The 25,411-nt window shown below is 38.7% G+C and overlaps 1 protein-coding gene across 1 annotated transcript; it reads left to right on the top strand.

Annotated features, from left to right (window-relative positions):
• Positions 1 to 9,985: 9,985 nt before the first annotated feature.
• Positions 9,986 to 25,382, top strand: LOC108990613 (wings apart-like protein 1). The gene is made up of 13 exons (XM_035688023.1): positions 9,986 to 10,800; positions 11,916 to 12,015; positions 12,776 to 13,112; positions 14,047 to 14,159; positions 14,619 to 14,744; positions 14,850 to 14,943; positions 15,103 to 15,213; positions 21,618 to 22,216; positions 22,472 to 22,737; positions 23,840 to 23,990; positions 24,156 to 24,253; positions 24,339 to 24,420; positions 24,955 to 25,382. The coding sequence occupies exons 1-13, from the start codon at positions 10,283 to 10,285 to the stop codon at positions 25,036 to 25,038; spliced, it is 2,679 nt and encodes an 892-aa protein (XP_035543916.1). The 5' UTR covers positions 9,986 to 10,282; the 3' UTR covers positions 25,039 to 25,382.
• Positions 25,383 to 25,411: the final 29 nt, after the last annotated feature.

Genomic DNA, 25,411 nt, shown 5'->3' with positions numbered 1-25,411 from the left:
TTCCAATCCATACAAGTGAAGAGACTGCAATTGATCAACTCGGTTCGTGATATGCCAATCTCGGGACAATGAAATTAAGTATCTTTAGAGAGGTGGCGATGAGGAAAACAGTCGGATTGAGTAGGACTGTCAATACCTAGCTCGTTTGGATGATAGAAGCAGCTCAGCTCACTTCAAATTTGAACCGAGTCTGCCATCTAAACAAATTTTGAGCTGAGTTTTCGTCCGTTTCAACTCATTTCATACTGTAGATACACGTGACACATCAACCACTATCGTGTAAAGCGCCTGCTTTGGAAAAAAAAATCAACTGAAATGAGAAAGTCCATTGTTTTGTCAGAACTTGTCATAAATATGGTTACTTGGGCAGTGAGCTTGTAAGAATGGGTACTGACGTACTGTGAATAGCCGGATTTAGCAATGTGCAAGTTTGGAATTATCGCTGGCTGTGTAGGAGATAGAACTAACACGTGAACAGTTTATTTATGGTGGCCCCAATTATTTCACAACTTCCTATAAATATATCTAAACGCATCTTAACATCCAAACATACATAAACTCATCTTAAGTGAACTCCATAAAACCCACTCAACCATATCAACTCACTACTATTCATAAAGAACTGAGATCAGTTGAGCTCAACTCAACATCCAAACGCAGCCTAAGTGACCTCGAGCATGGCACTTTCCTTGGTCAACACCGTATTCAATTTTCTTCACCTTAAACAAAGACCATTACACTAGAATTAAATCCAACCTAGATTGGCTCACAGAAAAGAATGGCACTTACAGTGACGGCCACATAAAAAAATGGGACTACATGGTACTCGCCCCGAAGAAGAGCCCTCCATCTTCTTGTCAGGTCTATAAGCATTTTGAGGAGAAAATGCCTCATAGGATAAGGAGCGAAAAATCTTGAAACGCTTATACCTAGGAACTAGAGTCAATTTGGTGTCTTTGACTCTTTGCTTTCAAATCAATATGAGATGAAGCCAAGAGATCATCTGTTGGGAGTTTCGCTCGTCTTTTGGAGATCTTAAGAAGAATCGAGGGCTAATAGTCAATTGGCAGTCCTGGATCTGAATGGCCCTTGTCTGTCTCTAAGTTTGTTATTTACCATCAAAACATCCCAACAGCAGCCATACCAAAATGAGGGAAGGTTCTATAGTCTTTCAGGGAACAAGTGGAGCATTCTTGGCATATCTAGCAGAAGATGGCATCCGCTGCAGAACTCCTGGAAATTCTAGCTTCATACGTTTATTCGAAATACCATGCAATAATCTTATTCACATTGTCAAAACCACCAAATGAGAAAAAGAAGTGGAGAAAGAAAATAAAAGAAACTAGAAAAGCATGTTCTTAGAGAATAAATAGAAGTCCAGCTATCAGAACTGCAGTATGAAGGAATTAGTTTCATCAACTTTGCCTGAGGTCTCCCCCCACCCACAAAAAAATAGACAAACGTTGTTTATACATGTTTGCTGGAGCCATTTAAGCAATTATCTGAGGAAGTTCCATGAGCACCAACAAACAGAAGACAGACAGGAGGAAGATACTATAAGAGAGTCTGCTCAATATTTACAATGTTTCTCCAAATCTGAACAAAGATGAGAAAACTAAACAAACATTTAATGGGGAGTATGAGACCTATCCATCAGTCTTCTCACCCCACAAAATCACAATATTGATTATAATATGTGGGGATGGCTTGCCATGCCATAACTCAACATTAAATTATAAGTTTTAATGCAAAAGAAAATTGGTAACTGAACACTAGTAACTGGTTAAATCACACACCTAGGAGAACCCTGACGTTTCTGACTAAATTGACTGAGCATTGATCTTAGACTTCCAAGTGCCTTTTCAGCAGCCTGAAGAAAAGCATGTTGAGGTGGTTGGAAAAATAAAGGCACATAAAATTCACAGAAGAGATCATGTGAAACCCTTAAACCAAATTTGTCTATATATATATAAGTAAAAATACATGCATCTTAGCCTCATCCCATGTTAGCCCAATCTCTCTCCCTCTCCCTAAGACCTATCCATCTATTTCGACCTGAAATACAACATCAACCCAGAATATAGGTTGTTAGTATTAAGCATGGAATATGAATCAATAAACAGTTGTACATAAACAAAAAATTGTTGCTTCTGAACTCCAACAAATTACATAAGTACCATACACACACAATCACTCTCTCTCAATTAGTTACATCAGTACCAATCTTAAGAAATCCAAGGATGAAATTATCTATGCTGCTTCAATGGGAGAACCAAAGGTATAGAGATATTAGTCAAGTGCACACCTAAAGGAAAAATAATTTTATCCAAAGTACTCCTACAATGCGAATCTAATATTGGAGTGTTGCAACAGGCTGTCTCACCAGAAGGGGTTTCGGATGAGAATGTGGGTGGTCCGACCCCTTTTTGCACTATCCCACCTCAATCTTCTTCCAGTATTGTTTTGGATTGGGTCCTAAAAGAGGTTAAGGAAATACAAGCATGTGTGGGGATATCTTGTGATGGTTTCAAAGAGCAATTTAAGGCTCTTCTTGTTGCTATAGAATCTGAATGTTCCTTGGCTTTGAAATCAACTTCTAAAAAAAAAGGAATTAAAAGATTAAAATGTTCCATTAATTACGACATTAAGGGAAGTGGTGGGAGGGACAAATTGAAAGGTTGGAGGGACATATTGAGATTGGGTACATTCCTTGTTTCTCCATCTTGGATGTTCATTACCCGAAGTTGTGCCAAAAGACATTGTCTCGTGTATGTTCAGACCACTTCCCAATTTTGCTGGATTATGGCGATATTCATGGAGGTCGGAGATATTTTAAGTTTGAAAACATGTTGTTAGGAGCTGATGGGTTTGTTGATAAGGTTAGGAGTTGGTGGTCTTCTCATCAATTCTCGAGTACTCCCAGTTTTATCGTTGCTGGTAAGCTTTAAGCTTTGAAGCTTAATTTGAAGAAGTGGAATGTAAAAGTTTTTGGGAATATTGACAACCAAAAAATTCTCTTTTGGAGGTGTTGCATGTTTTGGAGGTTGGGGAGGAGAATTATGTTGTGTCCGAGGAGACGTTGTTGAGGAAAAAAACAATAGTGACTGATCTTGAGAGGGTTTTGTTGATGGAAGAGATTTATTGGCAGCAAAAATCAAGGGCTTTTTGATTGAAAGAGGGAGATAAATGAACTAAATTTTTTCATAAAATGGCTAACTCACATCGGCATTGTAATATCATTGAGTTACTTCATTCTGATAAAATTATGTTTTCATCTCTCTTGAGATTCAAGATTATATTGTGCAGTTTTATGAAGTGCTTCTAACCGAACCAACTACTTGGAGACCTAAACTTGATGGTTTGGCATTTGGTTATCTAGATCCTCTTAGTGTGAGTAGGTTGGAGAGACCGTTCGACGAGGATGAGGTTTCTTAGGTGGTTAGTGGAATGCTTAAAGATAGAGCCCCTAGTCCAAACGACTTCTCTATGGCCTTTTTCCAACTTTGTTGGGATATTGTGAAAGATGTGATGCGGGTTTTCCAAAAATTTGTTTTCCTTTTATAAGTTTGAAAAATCTTTTAATGCTACCTTAATTGCTCTCATTTCAAAGAAATCTCGGGCTTCTGAGTTCAAGGATTTTCATACTATTAGCCTTGTGAGGGGTTTACGAGATAATTTCAAAAGTGCTTGCTAATTGTATGGCTACGGTAATGGAGCAAATTATCTCTAAGCACCAAAATGCTTCTTTTCGGGGAAGACAAATACTTGATTCTATTCTTGTTGCTAAGAATGTTTAGACAATCGTTTGAAGGAGGGACTTCCTGGTGTTCTTTGTAAGCATTAACCACGAGAACTATGCAAAAAACATCTCCTAAGCAAGTAGAAAATGAAATGGTTATGGAGATATCAATCGGATGGGGAAACTCCTAGGAGTTGGCTCAAGTGGTAAAAGCCTTAGACTTTGGGGTATGCTCCCTGCAGGTTTATGGTTTGAATCCCCTTGGGTGCAAACAATAATCTCTAGGGGCTATCGGCTTGGAGGATTTTTCTCGAGTTACCCAATGTGCACTTGTAAGAAACTTGACAAAACTCCTTACCAAGGACCTGTGCAACCCTAGAATTAGTCGAGACGTTGTTCACGGACATTTGGTGCCAATAAAAAAATCAATCGAAAGGGGAGGCGCTATGGAATAAGGTTATTGATTGGAAATATGAGAGTGATTTGGGGGGGGGGGGAGCTCTAAGGAGGTTACGGGAGGCTTATGGTGCAAAGTCTATGGAAATTCGTTAGAAAGGGGTACAACTCTAATGGAGGTCTAGGATGTTTGTTTACTAGAGTTGTACATGATTGGGAAATTGATGATGTTTCAATTTTTTATATTCTTTGAGACTTTTGGGGGTAATGATGGGGATAGGATGTTGTGGAAGTCTAAAGGAAGTAAAAAATGTACGGTCGTTCATGTTATAAGTTGTTGATTGTTCAGCATAGTCCTCATTTTCCTTGAAAACGTATTTGGAGGTCTCGTGTGCCTTCCAAATTCACTTTTTATATGGACTGCCTCGCTTTGGAATATTTTGACAACGGATAATTTGAGGAAGCACATCCTCATTGTTATGGATTTGTGTTTCATGTGTAAGAAGCATGAAGAATTTGTGAATTATTTACTTTTGCATTGAGGTGGCAAGGGCTTTGTGGGATGGAGTTTTTAGTAGAACTGGGTTGGCTTGGATAATGTCTTTGAGAGTGGTTGATCTTTTAGTTTGTTGGAATGAGCTATATGGTAGCTCTCAAGTGGCTGAGGTGAGGAAGATGGTTTTGTCTTATGTGGTGTATTTGGTTCGAAAGGAATGAGCGGTGTTTAAATGATAAGGAGCGTACCTTGGAGGAAATTCGGAATTTTTTTGTGTACTCTTATTGCATTGGTTATTTGCTTTAGTGATTAATGGAGCTTCAACACATGACTTTTTGTTGTCGTTTTCCGCTTCTTAGAATGTATTTAGATGTTTTTTTTTATATACGTCTTGTGTACATGGGCTATGCCTATTTTATTCGTTTTAATAAAATTTTGTCTTACTTGTCCAAAAACAAAATACAAATCCAATTCCTCATTTTTAAATATTTAAACCCATGCGGACTAATATGACTTTTGATTCATATTCATCTCATTGATGACAAACCAGATAAATGACCACAAGCTGTACATAAACAAAACACACATGGGAATGAAATTCGGGACAAATTATCATGAACAAATACAATTTTTTTATAAGAAGATATTTTATTGATATTGATATATCATGAACAGATACACAGATACAATATAAGTAAAAATAAGGATATAAACTAGGAAAAGACCATGCTAAGCTCAAAGGGAGCCTGATTCAATTTTTTAAAGAGAGAGAGAATCTCAAAAAATAGTTCTTTCATTGTTACACCAAATTTGCCTAAGATTTCAGATAAGGGTAGGAAAATTCAATCATTCACCAAGTAAAATTTTGAGACAGAAGCATTCTCAAACTTCATCAAAATTAAAGCAAATGATCTTTAAATGCAAACTTGAGCATAAACTTCATCATTCTGAATTGAATTACCAGAAGGTGGAGGGCAAGGTTGAAAAGCTATATCAAGGCCTTCCAGAATGCACTAAAAGAAGTTTAAAAGGCAAAAAGATACATGAGCACATGAATAATCATAAAATTTTAACCAATACTTGCAAGAAACATTGAAAGTGAATAAAAAATGATCAAGTTCTTGCATCTTACTAATTCTTTGAGTGCGGAGATTGAACCCGTTGACTTCTTAGAGCCTTCCAACCTAGGGTCTAGAAGCCTAGATGGATTGGATGCAGTTGAACATGAAACAAGCTCCTCTTTGGACAATGGTTGATCCCCAAAAGAATTCAAATTACCTTAAAACCCATTGACGTTTGGACTCAGGATACTCACATCCCCATGCATAGACCCATAATCAATTTTAATGCGTGACATGTACATATATGTTGGGAAAAAAATGTATGAAAATGGTCAGGATCACAACAAGGTAATGCCATGATCCAAACACCACCATGTAAGGAAAGCCAAGATGTATCAATGTATAATAAACATGATATATGAAATTTCCTTATGCGATAATCGATATAAGCACCAAATAAGATGCCCAGTTGGAGATTTTTTTATAAGTAAAAGAAATATATCTAGTTGGAGATATTTAGTATACAAAGATGAAACCAACTCATCTTGGGGTGTGAATCAAGACCCGCGCTCAGCTGTACTTAGCATAACCTAAGCCAGATACAATATAGACTCTAGACAGTGATTTGAAAACACACGTAATAATCATTCAACATATTGAGATTAATAAATCTTACTAGCCAAGTTCTTAATTGAACCCTCAGTAGCCTGACATTGGGCTTCCCTTCTTGTCCTACCAATTCCTTCACCAATTTTTTCCCCTGCGAACCAAGCCTAAATAAACAATTGGGGGATGAGTTATCAAGGCATGGCATCTCATAACAAAAAAAAGGACAACATAATCAGGTCATTAGGAAAGAGGAAACACCATTTTTTTTTTTTATATAATTAATAAGAGAAATTTTATTCTAAGTAAATAGGTATAGCTCAAGTACATAGGATGTATACAAATGAGAATACCTACTTACAAGCTAAAGCATAAAACAACTAAAGTAAAACATTACAATCATTCCCGTTCCTTACAAGGTTTTTTTTTATAAGTAAAAATTTTATTCATCAAAATGTAATAGGCAAATCCCATGTACACATGAAGTATACAAAAGAAACACCTAATTACATTCTAAAACTAAAAAAGTGACGACAAAAACTCATTGACAACCCTTCCTTAATACTTCACCCAAAAGCTTTAAGTACTAAGGAAAAACCCCCTAAGTTCCCCTATAGAACGTTCACAATTATCAAAGCACCTTCCATTCCTTTCTAACCATAAACATCAAAGTAAGCACATGAGGATCATCTTCATCATAGTAGTGTTGTTACTTCTCCCCTCAATACCTGGCCAGTATGCACAGAAATCCACCACATGCATAGGAATCACCCAGAAAATGCCAACCTTTGCAAATCTCATTCCATAACGATGTCGCCACTTCACAATGAAGGAAAAGATAATCAATAGATTCATCATCCTTCTTACACATAAAACACCATTTAGCCACTTGAAAACCTCTTTTCCTCAAGTTATCAATGATTAATATTTTCTTAAGAGACACCAACCAGCAGAAGAAAGCAACCTTACTAGGCACCTTGGCTCACCAAATACATTTCCACAGATAATCTTTGACCCCATGACTGGTTAATGCCTTATAAAAAAAACTCACTGAAAATCTGGAATTAACTGTATGCACCCACAACAAACTGCCCTCCCTGTTCTGATCAAGCTTCATCTTGTATAATCTTCCTAATAATTCTGAAACTTCACAAACTTCCCAATCCTGCACATCTCAAGTAAATTCCACAATCTAGCAAATCATATTGTTAGAAAAGTGATAGGAATTAGCCACTGCAGTCTCTTTATCTCTAGCAATCCTGAAGAGATTAGGGAAAACAACCTTAAGAGGTGAATCCCTACACCAAGTGTCATGCCAAAAATAGATCTTTGCCCCATCACCCACCTTGAATTTAGTATTCTTAACAAAGTCCCCCCATCCCAGCCAAATAGACTTCCACAAACCCACTCCAAACGTCCTTCGTACTTCATTTATACACCAACTCCCCCACATCCTCTCATGTTTAACATCCACAATATTTCTCCAAAATGCATTACTCTCATTATGATACCTCCAAAGTCATTTCTCAAGGAAAACTTTATTGAAAAGTCTTAAATTTCGCACTCCTAACCCTCCACAGGAAACCAGAAGACAAATCTTATTCAACTCATCAAATGAAACTTTCTTTCCTCCCCATTACCATCCCACAGGAAATTCCTATAAATCGTCTCAATTCTTTTAGCAATCCCAACTGGTAAAGGAAAGAGAGAGAGGAAATAAGTGGAGAAATTAGTCAATGTGCTCTTAATTAGGGTAACTCTTCCACCTTTAAACAAATATAATTTTTTCCAACCAGCTAACCTCCTCCTAATCTTCGCTAACCTCCTCCTAATCTTCTCAATCACCCCATCCCAAATAGAAACTGATTTGTAAGGAGCACCCAAAGGTAGTCCAAGGTATCTCATAGGTAACGAAGCTACCTTACAACCCAAAATATTGGTCAGATCCAGAATATTTCTGATTGTACCTACTTAAACAATTTCAGACTTGGAAAGATTAATTCTTAACCAATAAACAGCTTCGAAACATAACAGTAAGGCTTTCAAAACACGAAGGTGATCCCGATTGTTATCACATAGAATCAAAGTATTGTATGCAAAAAGCACATGTGATACTGAAATACTATCCCGAGTCTCATCACCCACCACAAAACCTGACATAAATCTTGCTTCAACAGCTGCTTCAAGCATACAACTTAGTGCTTCCATCACTATTACAAAAAGAAAATGAGATAAGAGGTCTATTTGCCTCAAACCCTGAGAGTTGTTAAAAAAACCAATCGGATTGCCATTCACTAATATAAAAAATCTGGCCGTCGAAATACAATGTTTAATCCATGAACACCACTTCCCACCAAAATCAAATCTCTTAAGGATGTAAAGAAGAAATTCCCAATTGACATGATCAAAAGCCTTTTCCATGTCCAATTTAACTAAAACTCTAGATTTACCCATTCTTATTCTGTTTTCCAAGCATTCGTTTACAATTAGAACCGAGTCAAGAATTTGTCTTCACCTCACAAATGCATTTCGAGGCTTTGATATAATCTTGTCCATAACCACACTAATAAGATTGGTTAACACCTTGGCAATGATTTTATACACCCCATTTACCAAGCTAATGGGGCGAAAGTGTCCCTCATCTCTGCTGCACCTGCCTTTTTAGGAATGAGAGCAATGAAAGTAGTATTGATACTTTTCTCAAATTTTAGGAACGAGTGGAATTCACCAAAAACTTTCTTAATGTCATCCTTCACGTGTCCCAAAATGCTTGGAAAAATGCTAAGGAAAAACCATCCGGGCCTAGAGTCTTGTCCTTAGTCATGCGTCCAACTGCATCAAGAACTTATTCTTCCTCGAAAGTTCTCTCCAAACAATCTGCACTCAATTGATCAATCGGCTCAAACACTAGCCCATCTAACTTTGGTCTCCATGAGTGTTCTTCCTTAAAGAGCTTATCATAATTACTCACAATGTGATCTTCAATCTCTCCAATATCGGAAAGAACATTCTCACCATCTTGAAGAGCTTCAATATCATTGTATCTATGATGATAGTTTGTCATTTTATGAAAGAATTTCGTACAGTTATCGCCTTCCTTCAACCAAAGGATCCAGAATTTTTGCCTCCATGAAATTTTCTCCATAAGAGAGAGCTTCTCAATTTTTGCATTCACCCATTTTTTATTCTCCTTCTCCTCAAATGAAAGTCCTCCTGCAATATCTTTATCTTCTAGAATTAGCAACTGCTCCATAAGCTGTTTTCTTTTATTCACTACATTTTCAAGGTGAGGTATATTGGAGAATTGAAAATGAGAGGAAGATGGAAGAAATGAAATATATTTCAAGATTACAAAAGGCTTGTATAAAATTTATTTATTTAAAATTTATATCTAATATTATTTATTGACAAGACATGATGGTACGTTAAAAAGAAAGATTAATTTACTTGAAAAAGTTTATATTTAATATTATTTACTTGACATAATTTAATTTTAAAAATTTTAACCTCCAATTTTTAAAATGATTAGACATAACTTAATTTAAAAGATTTTAATCCATGATTAAGCATAATTTAATTTGAAAATTTTTAATACGAAATAAAAGAAAAACTCCGAGATCTCCAGCTTTTGAAATGACTAAACTACCCTAGATCTGATATCAAGTATCAACGCCGGAAAGGCGCTGGGCCAGACGTAGCCAGCCTCTTCGAGTTCGAACAAAAACTCGCACGGAATTTCATAAGCGGAATCCAAAATCAGCCGCTACGAACCCCCGTTGTCATACAAACACAAACACGCAGAGAGTCAATAAAGATATACTCCATCGCTCGTTCGCTCGCTCTTCGATTTGCCTTTTTCTTGCTTGGTTCTCCTCAATTCTTTAACCCCAAATTTAGATTTTTACCCAAAAGCCCCTCAGTGTCGTCTAAATGCTCGGTTCAAGCGATTCGAGATAATCCCACCACCGCTACCCAGAATCAACGATGATCGTCCGAACCTACGGTCGTCGCAACCGAGGCATTCCGAGGACTTGCTCTTCCGACATCTTAAACGACGCCGCACACGACGACCACTTTAAGGACTCTCTCTCAGAAGACAGCCCCCAAGAGCACGGCCTCGGTCTCTACACCGGTTTCGGCTTCTCGTCCCAGGAATCTTCCTCCCACCACTGGGCCTCCGACTCCGACCCTTACGGGTTTAATTCGAGGCCCGCTTTTGACGATTCGATAAACGGCGTTGTTAGGAGGCCGAAGAAACCGAGGAGGGCCGGGAATAGGGAGCCGGAGGTGATCAATAACTGTAGCAGGCCGTCGATTCCTGCCACCTCGACTCTGATGGAGGCCCAGGAGTTCGGGGAGATGATGGAGCACGTGGACGAGGTCAATTTCGCTTTGGATGGGCTCAGGAAGGGTCAGCCCGTTCGGATCAGGAGGGCGAGCTTGTTGTCTTTGCTGTCTATCTGCGGCACCGTGCAGCAGAGACGGCTTTTGCGGACTCAAGGGTACGTGAATTTCGATCATTCCTGTAATGGGTTTTGAGTTAAAATATGAGATTTCATGTGTATTTACTTGGAAATGGGAAAGTATGTTTGGGATTTGCATATGGGGCTATGTAAAGTCCAATTTTGTTTGGAAAGTTCTTGAATTGAAGTTTGTGGATATGTGTTCCATGGTGTTTTCTTATCATGTCTTCCCAGTTTTAATTGTAGATTATGACAAGAATGTTTTATATAGATTCATAAAGTTCATGTAAGTGCGTATGTGGCTTTGAAGCTTCATTGACGGTTCAGTGTGAGTTCTGTTAAAAAAAACATAGTGTGACTAGCAATTGGTGTGTAGGAATGTGTATATAGGGGCGTGTTTAGCCCCTTGCTGTTTGATCTTGGCTATATTGGAAGGGGAGTTAGTTGTTATCATAATTTAACTGAGTACTCCTGATATTGGCTGGATTTTCTTGATTATGTGTCAGTTAATTTACTCTTTAGTTACCTTTTTTAGTGATGCAATAAGTTACTCTCCATTGGATTCATAAAAGAATGAATAACGAAGATTAGGTTTTATATAATTTCTTCCAAGTATTTGCTAATGAATAGGGCCGATGTGAAGTATGCATCTGTCTGCGTGCGCAAATTTGCACGCCCTTGTGGGAGTCTAGCTTGTGGCTTATAATATGTATGAGTGTTAGTCCGCTTGTGCTTATAAATAATTATAAAAGAATTGTCAAATTTATGCTTTTGGAATTGTTTGACAGGAGACTCACAGTTTTCCTATGTTGAATGCACTTCATTGGAGTAGTCTCTTTTTCTTTTTCTTTTCCCATAAGATATTGACCATTGAAGAAATTTATTTTCTCCTTGTTTTGGCTATCTAAGACGATGCTATATGCAAGCGGTTAGGATGAGGTGGTTTGTGTTGTCCTGCTTATAACGTAGCTACTTGTTTTATTTTTTATTTTTTTGATAAGTAAAAAATAAAATAAAAAAGAAAACAAGTAGCTACGTTATAAGTAGGACAACACACATGCAAGAATATGCATATCTTCATTCCCTTTCTGAAACCAATACACGTGCATGACTGGGAATTTCTTACCCTAATCACTGAGTTATCTTGCTTTCAGGATGGCAAAGATGATAGTTGATGCTATTTTGGGTCTTAGCTTCGATGACTCACCCAGCAATCTGGCTGCTGCAGCTCTTTTTTGTGTTTTAGCCAGTGATGTAAGTGATGCGGAGATTTATGCCAAAGTACAATAGCCAGTGATGTATGGTGCTTTTGTGTTATAAACTTATGAAAAGATGATAATTCTCTCAATGAAGAACATTTGTACACATGATCAAAGGCCTTTTTCAATTAAACAGATTTTCTATTGTGGTATTTTTTGAGTATGGAGATAAAAGGTAATTGACTTTGACCTGCCAAAGCCCTACATAAGGCCCATGATTTCATGGCAATTACGCTTAAGAATTTTCCTTTTGATTCAGAAGTGATAGAGAAGAGTAGAATTTAATGTCAACTAAACTAGATGCAAACTTATATAGATGCATTTGTCATTCATGGTGGGCCTCTCTTGGGTTATAAAAGGTTTTACTCATATGTTATTGAAAAGGTACTACATCAAAATTTATATCTCCCATTTTATGACATTTTCAAGTGCTTTTCTATGTAAATTATATCTCAGAAAAAGAAAAAGATCCTATCTTTGTTGATGCTGTGTGATGAGTATGGAGAAAGTAAGTGTTTAAACATATTGAACATATATGTGAATAGTGTTTGTATTTGGTGCTTCACCCTTTTATCCAAATATATTAGATTTTTTTTTTCACTTTTGATTATGTAATAAGAACTTTTTGATCATTCAAATATGCAATTTTTACTTGCATCGTTTTGTTTATTCGTTTTTCAGAATTGACCTTCATTCTTTGGGCATGCCTTTTATCATAGAAGTACAGTCCTGAAGGTCTAAATTCACTATTTCAGGGCCAAGATGATCACCTTTTGGAATCACCCAGCTGCATTTATTTTCTAATCAAGTTGTTGAACCCAATGGTTTCGATGTCTACTGAAGACAAAGAACCAAAAATAGGCCGCAAGCTTCTAGCATTACGTAATGTCACCAGTGTATGTCATGATGCAGCAAAAAGAGTAGACTCCAGTTCTACTATTGTTTCCAAGGTTCGGGAAGTTCTTGTAAGTTGCAAGGAATTGAAATCAAGCTTTGAGGGTGATAGTGGAATGGTAAGGCCAGAGCTATGCCCAAAATGGATAGCTTTGTTGACTATGGAAAAAGCTTGCTTGACCACTATCTCTCTTGAAGGTAATGCAAGGAATTTCCCCATCTGCACTCTGTATGAGAAGCTCATAGTTATTTTTACGTCGGGATGAACTTGGATGGGGGTTTGTGCTATCAAGATTAATAGGGCTCACCCAATTTTATATATTTTGTGAAAAAACATATCAAAAGGATATATTTTGTGAAATGTATTCTGATCCAACCCGTTCAAATAGATCTACATACAATCTAATGTACCGCATCAAACTATGTAAATTTGTGAATTGGTTCTTTGTAATTCTATTTGTAGGCCCAACAATTTTCCTTTTCAAGTTGTAACATCAAGAGTTTTTCAAGATCTGGGTGCTTACCAGCTAGAAACTGAATTGGGATTTCATTTGTTTTAAGTATTTATTTAGTTTTCCTAGCATATATTTTACCCAGCGCAAGGTCTGTTTTCCAATAGAGTTCTTCTTTTGTCTTTCCTTTCCCATTGCAAAGTTCAGAATGCCTGTTACTGCTTTTTTTTTTTAATCAGTAAACAAATTTTCTTGATAGAAATAGGCGTAGCCCAAGTACACGGGACACATACAAGAGCAACACCTAGTCATGATTGCCTGTAACTGCATTTATCAATAATCAACCTAATCCAAACTGACATTTAATCCTTGAAGATGTGTTGTTTGCTTCTTTTGTCAATTACTGATCCGAATTGCGAGTTTCCTATGCGCTATTTTATACTTTTCACAACCATGATGGCTTTTATTTTATTTTATTTTATTTATGATGCTAGTATGTCAATACGCAACAAATTGTCAAACTCTGTTCTTTTAGTTTGGGCGGGAATCTTTGCTATCCTCAAACATTGTTATTTTGTAGATAAACCATTATGCCCTATATATCCATTTTATATGCGTTTCTTTATTTTTTGTTCTTTCTGGGTTTTCCTCCCCTTATGTGTGTCTTTACATGCATTTAGAAACCACTGGTGGAGCAAGGAAGACTGGGGGCAATTTCAAGGAAAAGTTAAGAGAGCTTGGAGGACTTGATGCCGTCTTTGAAGTCATCATGAATTGTCATTCCGATATGGAGGTGTGAACCTGTATGTTTGTTTGATCTCATTATCTGTTTCATCCTTTTGCAAATGAAATGGTCTAAATAAAGTAGAAGATGTCAAGAGGTCATAGTGCTATAACTTTTGAAGAATGTGTGCTTATCAAGAAGAAAAAAAAAAGGTGAATAACATGTTTCACTTTGTCATGTGTGCATTCTATAGATTTGTCTAGCACTAATTCTTTGTTCCAACTATTCTTATTTTCTGAGACATGAGAAACCATCAATGCCACCTCTAACTTCTGCCATTTCTTCATGAAATCTAAATTAATGTTGTCCCAATGATAATTTTTTTTACTTTATAGGTGTCTTAATTTTTGAATGATGGTTGTGATTATTAAAAAATGATTCCTTATATTCTCTCCTGTTTGTTTCGATAGAATTGATTATATTTGATATTATTTGGGGAAGCTCTCAAAGTACCAAATTTTATTGCAGGGTTGGATGGAGCATGGTTCAGTCACTCAGCATGTCAAGAATGGACTGAATCTACAAAGTCTGATGCAGCTATTGAAATGCTTGAAGATAATGGAAAATGCCACATTCCTTAGTAAAGATAATCAGGTGAAGTGAAATGTGATCTTAGCTTATCGTGAAATTTGCATTCTTTGAGTTTTCTTTGTTTCTTTCTCTTTTGATACGTCTTTTACATAGATTTCTCCATAACAGAGTCATTTGCTTGGAATGAGAGGAAACTTGGATCCTCTGGGAACCCCACTATCTTTTGTAGAGCTCATTATAAGTCTTATTAAGATTCTCTCAGGTAACTGAGAATAAAAAAGCGTTGCTTCTTATACCAAACTACTACTTCCTTATTTGTTATGTAAAGAGCACGACTACTGTAAATATTGCTTTGATCTTGTCTTTGTTATATATAGCACTTCTCTATTTACCTTTTGACAATTGTTGGTTTTGATTTTAGGTATTTATCTACATAGAATTTCTTCTGCCGCCTACAAGGATGAAAAGTCTAATAATCTCTCCAATGGGTCTGATCAGGCTTCTGAATTGGCTTTGACTGAGGACTACAAAGGTACTTGGTTGCAAACTACTCTCTCCCCCCTATGCACACTTTCATTATTTGGATCTCTTATCATTATATTTTTGTGCTTGTATGTTTCGGTAGAGTTTGGATATAGGAGCGCTCAATAGAGGAACTAAGTGCTTTTTTTTTTTGATAGGTAATCAAAGATATTGTATTCATAGAAATAGGCAAGGCCCAGGTACACAGAAAATATACATGAAAAAACACCTAGCTAGAGGTTACAAAAGAAAGAAGAAGATCATGGACAACTAAGCCCGTTACAAACTAAAGACCCTGCCCATAGGAACAATGACTTAAAAAAGAAAGCTTTAAGCTCATCCAAAGTTCTCTCTTGATCATCAAAACATCTAGCATTTCTCTCACTCCAAATACACCAACACATGCATATTGGTACCAGTCTCCAAATTGCCGCTACTTGAGAATCTCCATGAAGTCCTCTCCAGCTTGCGAAAAAGTCCACCAATCTACAAGGCATAACCCAAGACAATCCGACTCTTAAGAAAAAATCATCCCATATAGCCTTGGCCACCTCGTAGTGTAAAAGCAGATGATCAAATGACTCTCATGCTTTTTACACATACAACACTAATCTAGGACAATAATTTCATGTTTTCCCAAATTATCTGTAGTGAGAATCTTATCCAAAGAGGCTGTCCAGACAAAGAAAGCTGCCTTGGAAGGAGCTTTCGTCTTCATATGCTCTTCAACGGGAACATAGACGTTCTGGTGTTCGTGGGCTTTTGGTAAAAAGAACTGACAGAGAAGATATATTTCTTAGAATGATTCCAATGCATCTTGTCTTCGGAACCCCCTGGAATACTTGTGGAATATAATGCTGCAAAAGGTTGGCAATCGATGTCTCATGTACTCTAGCAAGTGCAAAAATGGCAGGGAAAGTATCTTGTAGACAGTGGTTACCACACCATATATCAAGCCAAAAAGGGACACGCAAACCATCGCCTACAACCAAATGTTCATGACCCCGGAAGGTCCCCCAAAGGCTCCTAATGTTTTTCCACAAGCCCACTCAATAAGTACCTCATACCTCATTCGAACACCATCCTCCTCAAGCTTCCCCAAATTGAGAATCTGTAACAGACTTCCATAGGGGCCTTCCTTTCATTTTGGTACCTCCACAACCACTTACCCAAAAGAGCTTGATTGAATTTCATCAAGTGGCGAATCCCCAACCCTCTCCCATAAATTGGGGTACAAATTGTTAACCAATTAACCAGGTGGAATTTGAACTCTTCCCCCAATCCACTCCATAAGAAATCTCTTTGTAGCTTCTCAATGCGATTAGTCACCTTTATGGGAAGCAGGAACAAAGACAAAAAATAGGTGGGTAAGTTAAAAAGAGTGCTTTTAATCGAAGTCAACCTACCACCTTTCGACAAGTATAACCTCTTCCAAGTAGCCAATCTGCACTCCACCCTTTCGACTACATCGTTCCAAATCCTTTCAGGTTTAAAAGAGGCACCCAATGGTAAACCAAGATACTTCAAATGAAGTGAATATATCTTACATCCCAGGGTGGTAGCTAGAATTTCCACATCGGGGGCAGCTCCCACTGGCACTATTTCCGACTTTGCTAGGTTAATGCTCAAACCTAACACAACAACAAAGTAAAGGAGAAGCGCCCTCAAGTCTTGGACTTGTCCAAGGTGTGCACCATAAAAGATGAGCGTGTCATCAGCAAATAACAAGTGAGAAATGTGGAGATTGCCATTCCCCACCGAGAAACCATGGATTTACCCACCATCCACCAGGCCCTCAAGCATATTGTTGAGAGCTTCCATGACAAAATGGAAAAGAATAGGAGAAAGCGGATCTCCCTGTCTCAGGCCATGAGAGGAGTTGAAGAAACCCACCGGAGAGCCATTTACCAAAATAGAGAAGCGAGCTGAAGAAATACAGAATTCTACATATTTCTGCCATTTCTCCCCAAAACCACATCTTCCAAGTAAGTAAAGAATGAACTTCCAGTTGACATGATCATGTGTTTTCTCCATATCTAACTTGCAAAGCAGCCTGGGTTCTCTAGACTTCAATCGACCATCCAAGAATTCATTTGCGATAAGTACTAAGTCAAGAATTTGTCTACCTTTGACAAATGCATTTTACGGCTTCAAGATTAGTTTTTCCACCACCGAGTTTAGCCTATTTGCTAACACTTTGGATAAAATCTTGTACATCCCATTCACAAGACTAATGGGGCAATAGTCTCTCACATCCCTAGACCCTACCTTTTTAGGAATGAGGGCTAAAAAGGTGGCATTGAGACTCTTTTCAAATCTAGCATTAGAATGAAAATCAAGAAAGACTTGCATAATGTCTTCATTGACCACCTCCCAACAAACTTTAAAAAAATCCAAAGTAAAGCCATCCAGACTGGGAGTCTTATCACTTGCCATACCTTTGATAACATTGCCCACTTCCTCTTCTGAGAATGACCTTTCTAACCACCCTGCACTCTGCTGGTCTAAAGTGGAAAAAGACAAACCATCCACTCGGTCTCCAGTTATGCTCTTCAGATAAGAGTTGTTGATAGTATTGTTCAATGTGGTTTTTGATAACCATCTAATTCGAAGAACCTATCCCATCTACCATCAGTGTATCAATAACATTGTTCCTCCTATGAGAGTTAGCCATCCAATGGAAGAATTTCGTGCATTTGCCCCCTTCCTTAAGCTAGAGTACCCTTGATTTCTGTCTCCATGAAATCTCCTCCATCAAAGTAATCCTTTCAAGATCAGCAACTTCCTGGCTCTTACGAATTTTCTCAGATTCAGAGAGGATTCTGGCCTCCTCCTCGCCTTCCAGACCCTGTAATTCCTCAATAAGAGAGCGCTTCTGCTGAAACACATTGCCAAAAACTTGTTCATTCCACTGCTTCAGGTCTTGTTTTAGCACTTTCAACTTTTTTGCCATAATGAAGCTTGGAGAGCCTTGAAACTATAGGAAGTCCACTGCTGTCTGACCCTATCTACAAAACTGTCAGTTTTAAGCCACATATGCTCAAATTTGAAATACCTTCTACCCCATTGGATGCCTCCACAATCTAAAATGATGGGGAAGTGGTCGGAGCATAAACGAGGTAATCTTCTTTGAGCTACTACATCCGGGAAGTGTGACTCCCAATCAGAGGTTAGCAAAAATCTATCGATTCTCGACTAAGAAGGAAAATCACGGTTGTTGGATCAGGTAAACGTGCCTCCTGATAGTGGAATGTCCATGAGCTCCTGTTCTGAAATGAAATCAGAAAAATCACTCATAGCAGGAGTGATGTGAGGATTTCCCGACCTTTTGCTTGGAAAGCAAGATGTATTAAAGTCCCCCCCAATGCAACTTGGTAGCTCTCACCAACTAATGACTCTCGCCAGTTCTTCCCACATAAATCTTCTCTCTGAATCAATATTTGGGCCGTAAACACCAGCAAAAGCCCATTTGAAGCCGTCTTCTAGATTAACAAAAGAGCATGCAACCAAGAAATCACCCACACACTCCTTCACCCTTTCCACCACCCTTGTGTCAAACATAATGAGAACTCCCCCGGAAGCTCCTCTTGATAATAGATAAGACTATCCAACATGTTGCTCTCTCCATAAGCTGCGAACTACTTGTCTTGTAATAGCTTCCAACTTATTCTCTTGTAAGCAAATAATGTCCCAATTCCATTGGCGAAGTAAATTTCTGACTTGGAGCCGCTTATTAGGATCATGCAGCCCCCTCATATTCCATGATATTATTTTTGGCTTCATGGAACAACCGTTTTACCCCTCCCCTTACTACGCTCCCGAGTAGAGCTCTTCTCACCTTTATCCTCTTTCATTGCCCAATCTAGCCTTCTGAGTTTTCTTTTCCTTTTTTTGGATGAAGCCAAGAATTGATTGGACTTGGATTGGGCATTCACAGCCTATACAGCTGTAAGTAGGGCCATAAATTCAGCTTCAAAATTCCCGTAAGAGATTCCTACCATATGCTTAATGTACATCGCTATCTGAATAACTTTGACACATTGGGATGAAAGGAGAAGATTGGAGTAGGTTCATCCTCCCCCTCCCTATTATCAGAAAACAAAACCAAAGAGCTAGCATCTTCTACCATCTCTAGTCCCGAAGAAACCTATTGATCCAGCACCTGAGCTAGTTCCTTCAGCGCCAAAGGAACAGTAACCAACCCAGAGGATGCCGACGGCACAGTCAGTGCCACCACAAGGCCTGAGAACTCACCAACATCAACTATCATCTCTAACACCAGTAGTGATTTCATCACCAGAGAGTCAGGGGAAGGACCAGAGGATACCGGCGACGAAGTCTGTGCCACCACAAAGGGTGGCGGCCCATTCATAAGCTCCCTGAGTTCCACCGAACCTTGCGGAGGGCCATTGGCTTCATCAGGAGTTTTCGTCGCTTGGGTTGTCGATCCTGTGGCCGCCATCTCTTGAGTCGCCGGCATAGGGGAAGGCGAAAGTTTCTGCTTCTGTACAGATTCCGGCCATGAAATAGCGCTACACAGATTCGAATCGATAGCTCTCAACCCTACTGACACCAACTTCGGCGCCCTAGACCTCTTCGACGGACCCATCGCCACCTCTGACGAGATCACCACCATCGCTGTCGACCCCTGACCCACCGCCGATGGTGGAGGTTGGGATGACGAAGGGATTTCTCTGTAAGGAGCCCAATGTCTCCAAACAGGTTTCGAGCCCTAGGCTTGAGAGACGGGCTTGGCCCTCAAGTTGGGCCGCTGGGCCACTTGAAGGCTGGCCTGCAAATGAGGCCCATCAGAAGCCACACATTTACCCTTAAGCCCAGGAACATAAACCGGCCCATTTAGGGGGCCTTCTCCCTGGCCCGTTACGATATCCTTCTCCCTTAGCAAAGCCTCCTCAACATTGCGTTTTATCATTCCCATATTAAGAAGTAAACCCCCCGTCTCCATCTCTGCCAAAGCATGTTGCAGAGTTGACAAACTTGGCCCCGACATACACTTGCCCAAACATGCCTCTTCACAGTGCCGCACCTTCGCCAGACTTGACTCCTCTTCAGGTTTTGGAGCTCGAGACAAGGCCTCTCTGTACAAAGAGAAGCTTGATGTCCCTGTGGTGGAGGAGGAGGCTTCCATGGGTGGCTCCTTCTGTTTTTCCTTCCCAAAACAGAGGAAGTTGCAGAAAAACCCTTCAGCAACTCTCCAAAGTTCCTCCAACCTGCCCCTTCCCTCCCTTCCGGAATCACTAGTAAGCCACGCCGTTTCTCTTGGCTGAACTCCGATAATGAGAAATAGCTCCCATGAGAGTTACGTTGCCTCTGCAACACCAACACCTACGAACCATTTCTATGTGATCTGGTGAACACAGAGGGTCCCTCATAAACTACCCCTTCCTCCACCATGACAGCCAACCATCCCATAAAGTCTTGATCAATAAAAATGTGATTCACAGCGCAACAGCTGCTCTCAGTGATTCTCCACCACCTTGCATTTATCTTCTTAAACTTGAAGCACTTTTGATCAATAACAACATTTCTACTCGATCCCATCACAATGCAACTACTCAAAAGGTACTGAGAAGAAAAAACTAAGCTAAAAAAAAAAAATTGCTGGTTTCAACCAGCGATAGCAGAACACCGACGAAGAAAAAACATTTTCCTCAAGTGTACAGAGAGAAAAACATTAGGAGAGAAAGACATCCAACAACAAAACTTACATCTTAAGTGCTTTTTTAATTAAAACCTTATGTACATGGGCCATAGCTATAGACTTTAATGGCCTCGATTTGCATGACTTCCTTGTCTCTTTGATTCCACATATATAGAGCGTACATTTGTATATCTTCTTGTGTACTTGGGCTATGTCTATATCGTTATTTAATAAAATCGTTTACTTAAAAGAGGTTCATGATATAATTGAGGTTAAAATTGAATAAAAATATCTGTTGTACATATCTTCTCTTCATAATTTATGGATGATGTACATTTTGGGCAGAGCAGTTGAACATTATGATGAGAAACTGATGAAAATCTCAATGACTTGGGTATTAAGTTAAGGGGCTTTACCACATGACCCTGGATTTTTTTTTCGATTTATCATTTTGGTTTTGAAGTAGAATTGCCACCTCCAGAAGTTAAGTAAATCTCTACAAAGTTGTTATTTGAACCTGTGTACTCGGGCTTCACCTTGACTTTCATTTCTTTTTTTTTTATTAATTACAACTTTAATTGACTTTCATTCTTAATAAAATTCTTACTTGTATAAAAAAATTGTTCATCAAATCATAAATGAAACAGAATTGACAGCTGCCAGCTGCCTGGTAATTACTGTTCTGAAATCCTTATTATGACAAAACTGCATCGACCCTAGATTCTAAAATGATGTTCTTCTTCTCATTTCAGTGGACTGTACTGCATCTCTTCCCATCATTTCTGCTAGAAAGTTCAGTAGCACAGAGAGGACCTCCTCTCAGAAGAGCTTTAATGTATCTGGGAACGGCCATTTGTTGCCAAATACTTGGTTTGATTATTCCATATCCAGTTCTGAGACTACCAGTACTTCCAGGACTCATACTTCTTCATTAAAGATGAGAGCCAATTCTTCCACATCTGGCTTGTTCAGTGGAACTTCACGGGGTTCAAATAGTGGAACGTTAATAACTGATAACGGTTCCAGCAGTCATTTTGGTCTTGGTAAGAGACCAAACTTTACTGAAGATGCCAAGTTTGAACTTCTAGAGGAAAGCCAGGATCCTTTTGCTTTTGATGAAGATGAGTTTGAGCCCTCTAAGTGGGACTTATTGTATAGGAAACCAAAAACAACTCGAACTCAAAAAAGTATGGTATCATACAGGAAACTTGAAGATGGGTGTCAATCTCAACTGAGGCAACAAGAATCGAGTAATTGTGAAAACGATAATTCCCTTGAACTTTCATGTCCGAGTGCTGTTGATGATGAGGATTCCAGTCTTCTAGCTGACTGCCTTCTTGCTGCCGTTAAGGTATTTCACTGATTTAATGTTTGAAATTTTCCACATTTCAGTTTTGAGCCTTTCTGGCTTCTGCATTATCAGTGGAGGGTGATGATATACTGTCCTTGTGGTCTAATAAACGAGATGTCCTCCTTGGTGTAACTTCTAGGGTTCTCTAATATGAATTAGCTGATCGGAAATTGAAATTGATTTATGTGGTTTGTGTTAGGATGGACAATTCGGTATTAAATTTATATAAATTGTACTGGTATTCTTTCATGGCAGGTTCTAATGAACTTAACCAATGAAAACCCTGTTGGCTGTCGGCAAATTGCTGCCTGTGGAGGACTGGAGACTATGTCATCTTTGATTGCCGGTCACTTTTCTTCATTCAGCTCATCCTCATCTCCCTCTAGTGAGATAAAAGAGAGTAGCTTGAGCACTGTTCTTGACCGTCAGAACGATAGAGGACTCACTGATCAAGAGTTGGATTTTCTTGTTGCTATATTGGGCCTGCTTGTGAACTTGGTGGAGAAAGACGGTCATAACAGGTTAATTTTATTTGTCAAAAAAACTTTCTATATTGGTTCTTGGAGATGTTGGTGCCTATGGCAATTCAACTAGCATTCTAATTTTTCCATGCATTTATCAACCCTTCCCCCTTTTCCTATGATCGTTCGATTTATATATACTGGCTGTTGAAAGATGAGGCAGTTGCCAGTGCCTTTTCCAAATTTTGTGTGTTCATATTTTCCTTTATTGTGATATTCCCATATAGGTAGTGGGAAATGGTAAGTCACTATGCATGACTACATTACTTACAAAACCCATAGTCAAAACAAGAAAACTGTTAAATTAGTTTTTACCAGAAATCATTCAAATTTAAGTTCTATTTATGTGGTGCTTATGGCAAGAGCGGAATGATCAGACTTTTGAAAACAAGGAGCAGTCACTAGAGGAACTTCGCACTCATTTTTTTTGTTCTTTATTTCTATGGGCCATAGCTTTAGATTTGAATGGCCTGAATTTTCATTACTTTCTAGTTTCCAATACTGTGACCTAGATAGGTCTAATCTCTTGTATACCATTTTGTGTACTTGGGCTTTGCCTATATTTATTAATAACATTATCATTTACTTATAAAAAATAATTAAAAAAAAAAAGATGTAAAGGAACCATAGGGCCTTCTGATGGGTTTGAGCATCTCTATTCTTTTACCACATCATGGTGGGGGTAGGGTGGATTTCTAACTAAACTGACGGTGGGATAAGGCATCATTTTAAACACACCTAAGTTTAAGTGTTTAGATCTACAGCTTGTGGCAAATGATGTCGGTCCTCCCCTCTCTCTCCCTCTCTCTCTCTCACACGCGCGCACACACACGCGCACATACATGCACGCACACATATTTATATATATATATATATATGCACGGTGCCAATGCTCTTTTTATATATATAAGTCTGATGCTAATGCTAATTGAAAAGTTTATCTTTGTTTTGTTCTTGCAAGTTGCTAGTTTGCTGATTAGACTTCCATTTTATTGATCTTGAAGTACAGTTACTCATGATGCCTTCAGTACCATGGTTCCTGGAGCATGGAAAGGAGTTTTCATATAAAGTTTATCAATACTTACAACTAGATTTCCTGCAGATCACAGCTTGCAGCAGCCAGTGTTCGATTGCCTAGCTTGGAAGGGTTAGAAGAGGAGAGTCAGACGGATGTAATTCCACTACTGTGCTCTATCTTTTTGGCAAACCAAGGAGCAGGCGAGGGAGCCGAGGAAGGAGAACATTTGCCATGGGTGAGTGACCAGCTGTTCAAATTCACTTTAACCAGGCTAAATGAGTAGTAACAGTTGAGAAAGAGGAAGTGAGGAAAAAAAAGTTTAAAATACATTTATTTACATTCTATACAGAAGGAATCTGATTCTACCAACTCCTACTCTGCATGGTGTTTCATGTTACAGAATGATGAGGCAGCTGTGTTACAAGGAGAGAAAGAAGCTGAAAAGATGATTGTAGAAGCTTATGCAGCCCTTCTTCTAGCATTCCTTTCAACAGAAAGGTCCATTTACCATCTCAAGATTTTCTCCTGTTAATTTATTTTCATTGCAGATGTTCTCAAAGGAGATTTTTGTTGTTGTTTACAGCAAGAGCATACGTGACGCAATTGCCGACTGTCTCCCAAATCGCAGCCTGAAAATTCTTGTACCTGTGTTGGAGAGATTTGTGGTATGTATTTCTTTCGACTTGTAAATCCCAAAGTAATGAAGATTGAAACTATAGAACAATCAATATGTGAAATCTGTGTTGAACATTAAAGTGATGATGATTATCTTGGTGTTGCAACTTTCCCTTCATGAGGCCACCTGTTGGACTTGAAACAACTTTTAAAAGCCTATAGCCTGTCCAATGGTCTTTTAGGATGGTTGTGTGTGCGCACCTTCCTTTAGCAGCTAACTTATTGAGTTGCTTTCGTACTCGGACAAATTACACGAGGCCTGCTCTCATTTTGGCTTGCTGTGGGTGAGAACCTCATCGCCCAATAGCAAGACTTGACAGTGCTTGCTGCTAACATGGTGGTGAATAAACTTTGCCCAATGTGATGGAACGATGGAAACCCAGGAGATCCCTCTTTTTCTGAGTAAATATTATTACTGATTGCCGACTTATTGAAGAAGGAAAAGAAAAATACTGACGGATGACTTATTGGGGTCCTTATTACGATAACGTGAATATGTTTTTTTTTTTCCTCTCTTGCTCCAGGCATTTCATCTGACGTTAAACATGATTTCTCCGGAAACTCACAAAGCAGTGAGCGAAGTGATTGAATCGTGTAGGATGCCATGAGAACTCGAGAGACATTTGTACAGCTTCAGTGTTCCTTTCGTATCTGGCAGCAGTGTTGTCACTGACTGGAGGACTACCATTTGGTCCAAACACGATCCTTGCTGCTGCAAATACATCAAGCTGACGACGAGCATGTGTTATTGTCGGATTGATCTTTTTGTTTGTTTCTATTCGTTCTTAGTAGGGTCTTTTTCGTTTCTTTACTCCATTGTATTCTTTTCTTGGGTCTTTCTGCACTATTTAGTGCAGGCTGAGACGCTTTGTATACACCCCCCAAAAATGGAAAAAAAAAAAAAAAAGATTAGTAGAATGAAAGTGTTTACGTATGCTCAGTGTTCATGTCACTCTCTCTGTTTTCCCTGAGGCTTGTTCC

Source organism: Juglans regia, chromosome 3 (genome assembly GCF_001411555.2).
Source record: "Juglans regia cultivar Chandler chromosome 3, Walnut 2.0, whole genome shotgun sequence".
NCBI lineage: Eukaryota > Viridiplantae > Streptophyta > Magnoliopsida > Fagales > Juglandaceae > Juglans > Juglans regia.
Note: the sequence above shows the minus strand (reverse complement) of the source record. Positions and strands in the feature narration are given on the sequence as shown.

Coding starts and splice junctions, on each gene's coding strand:
- LOC108990613 (XM_035688023.1), top strand. CDS start 10,283: ATGATCGTCCGAACCTACGGTCGTCGCAACCGAGGCATTCCGAGGACT. Junction 12,016..12,775: donor TTTGTGTTTTAGCCAGTGAT/GTAAGTGATGCG, acceptor TCACTATTTCAG/GGCCAAGATGATCACCTTTT. Junction 14,944..15,102: donor TCTTATTAAGATTCTCTCAG/GTAACTGAGAAT, acceptor TTTTGATTTTAG/GTATTTATCTACATAGAATT.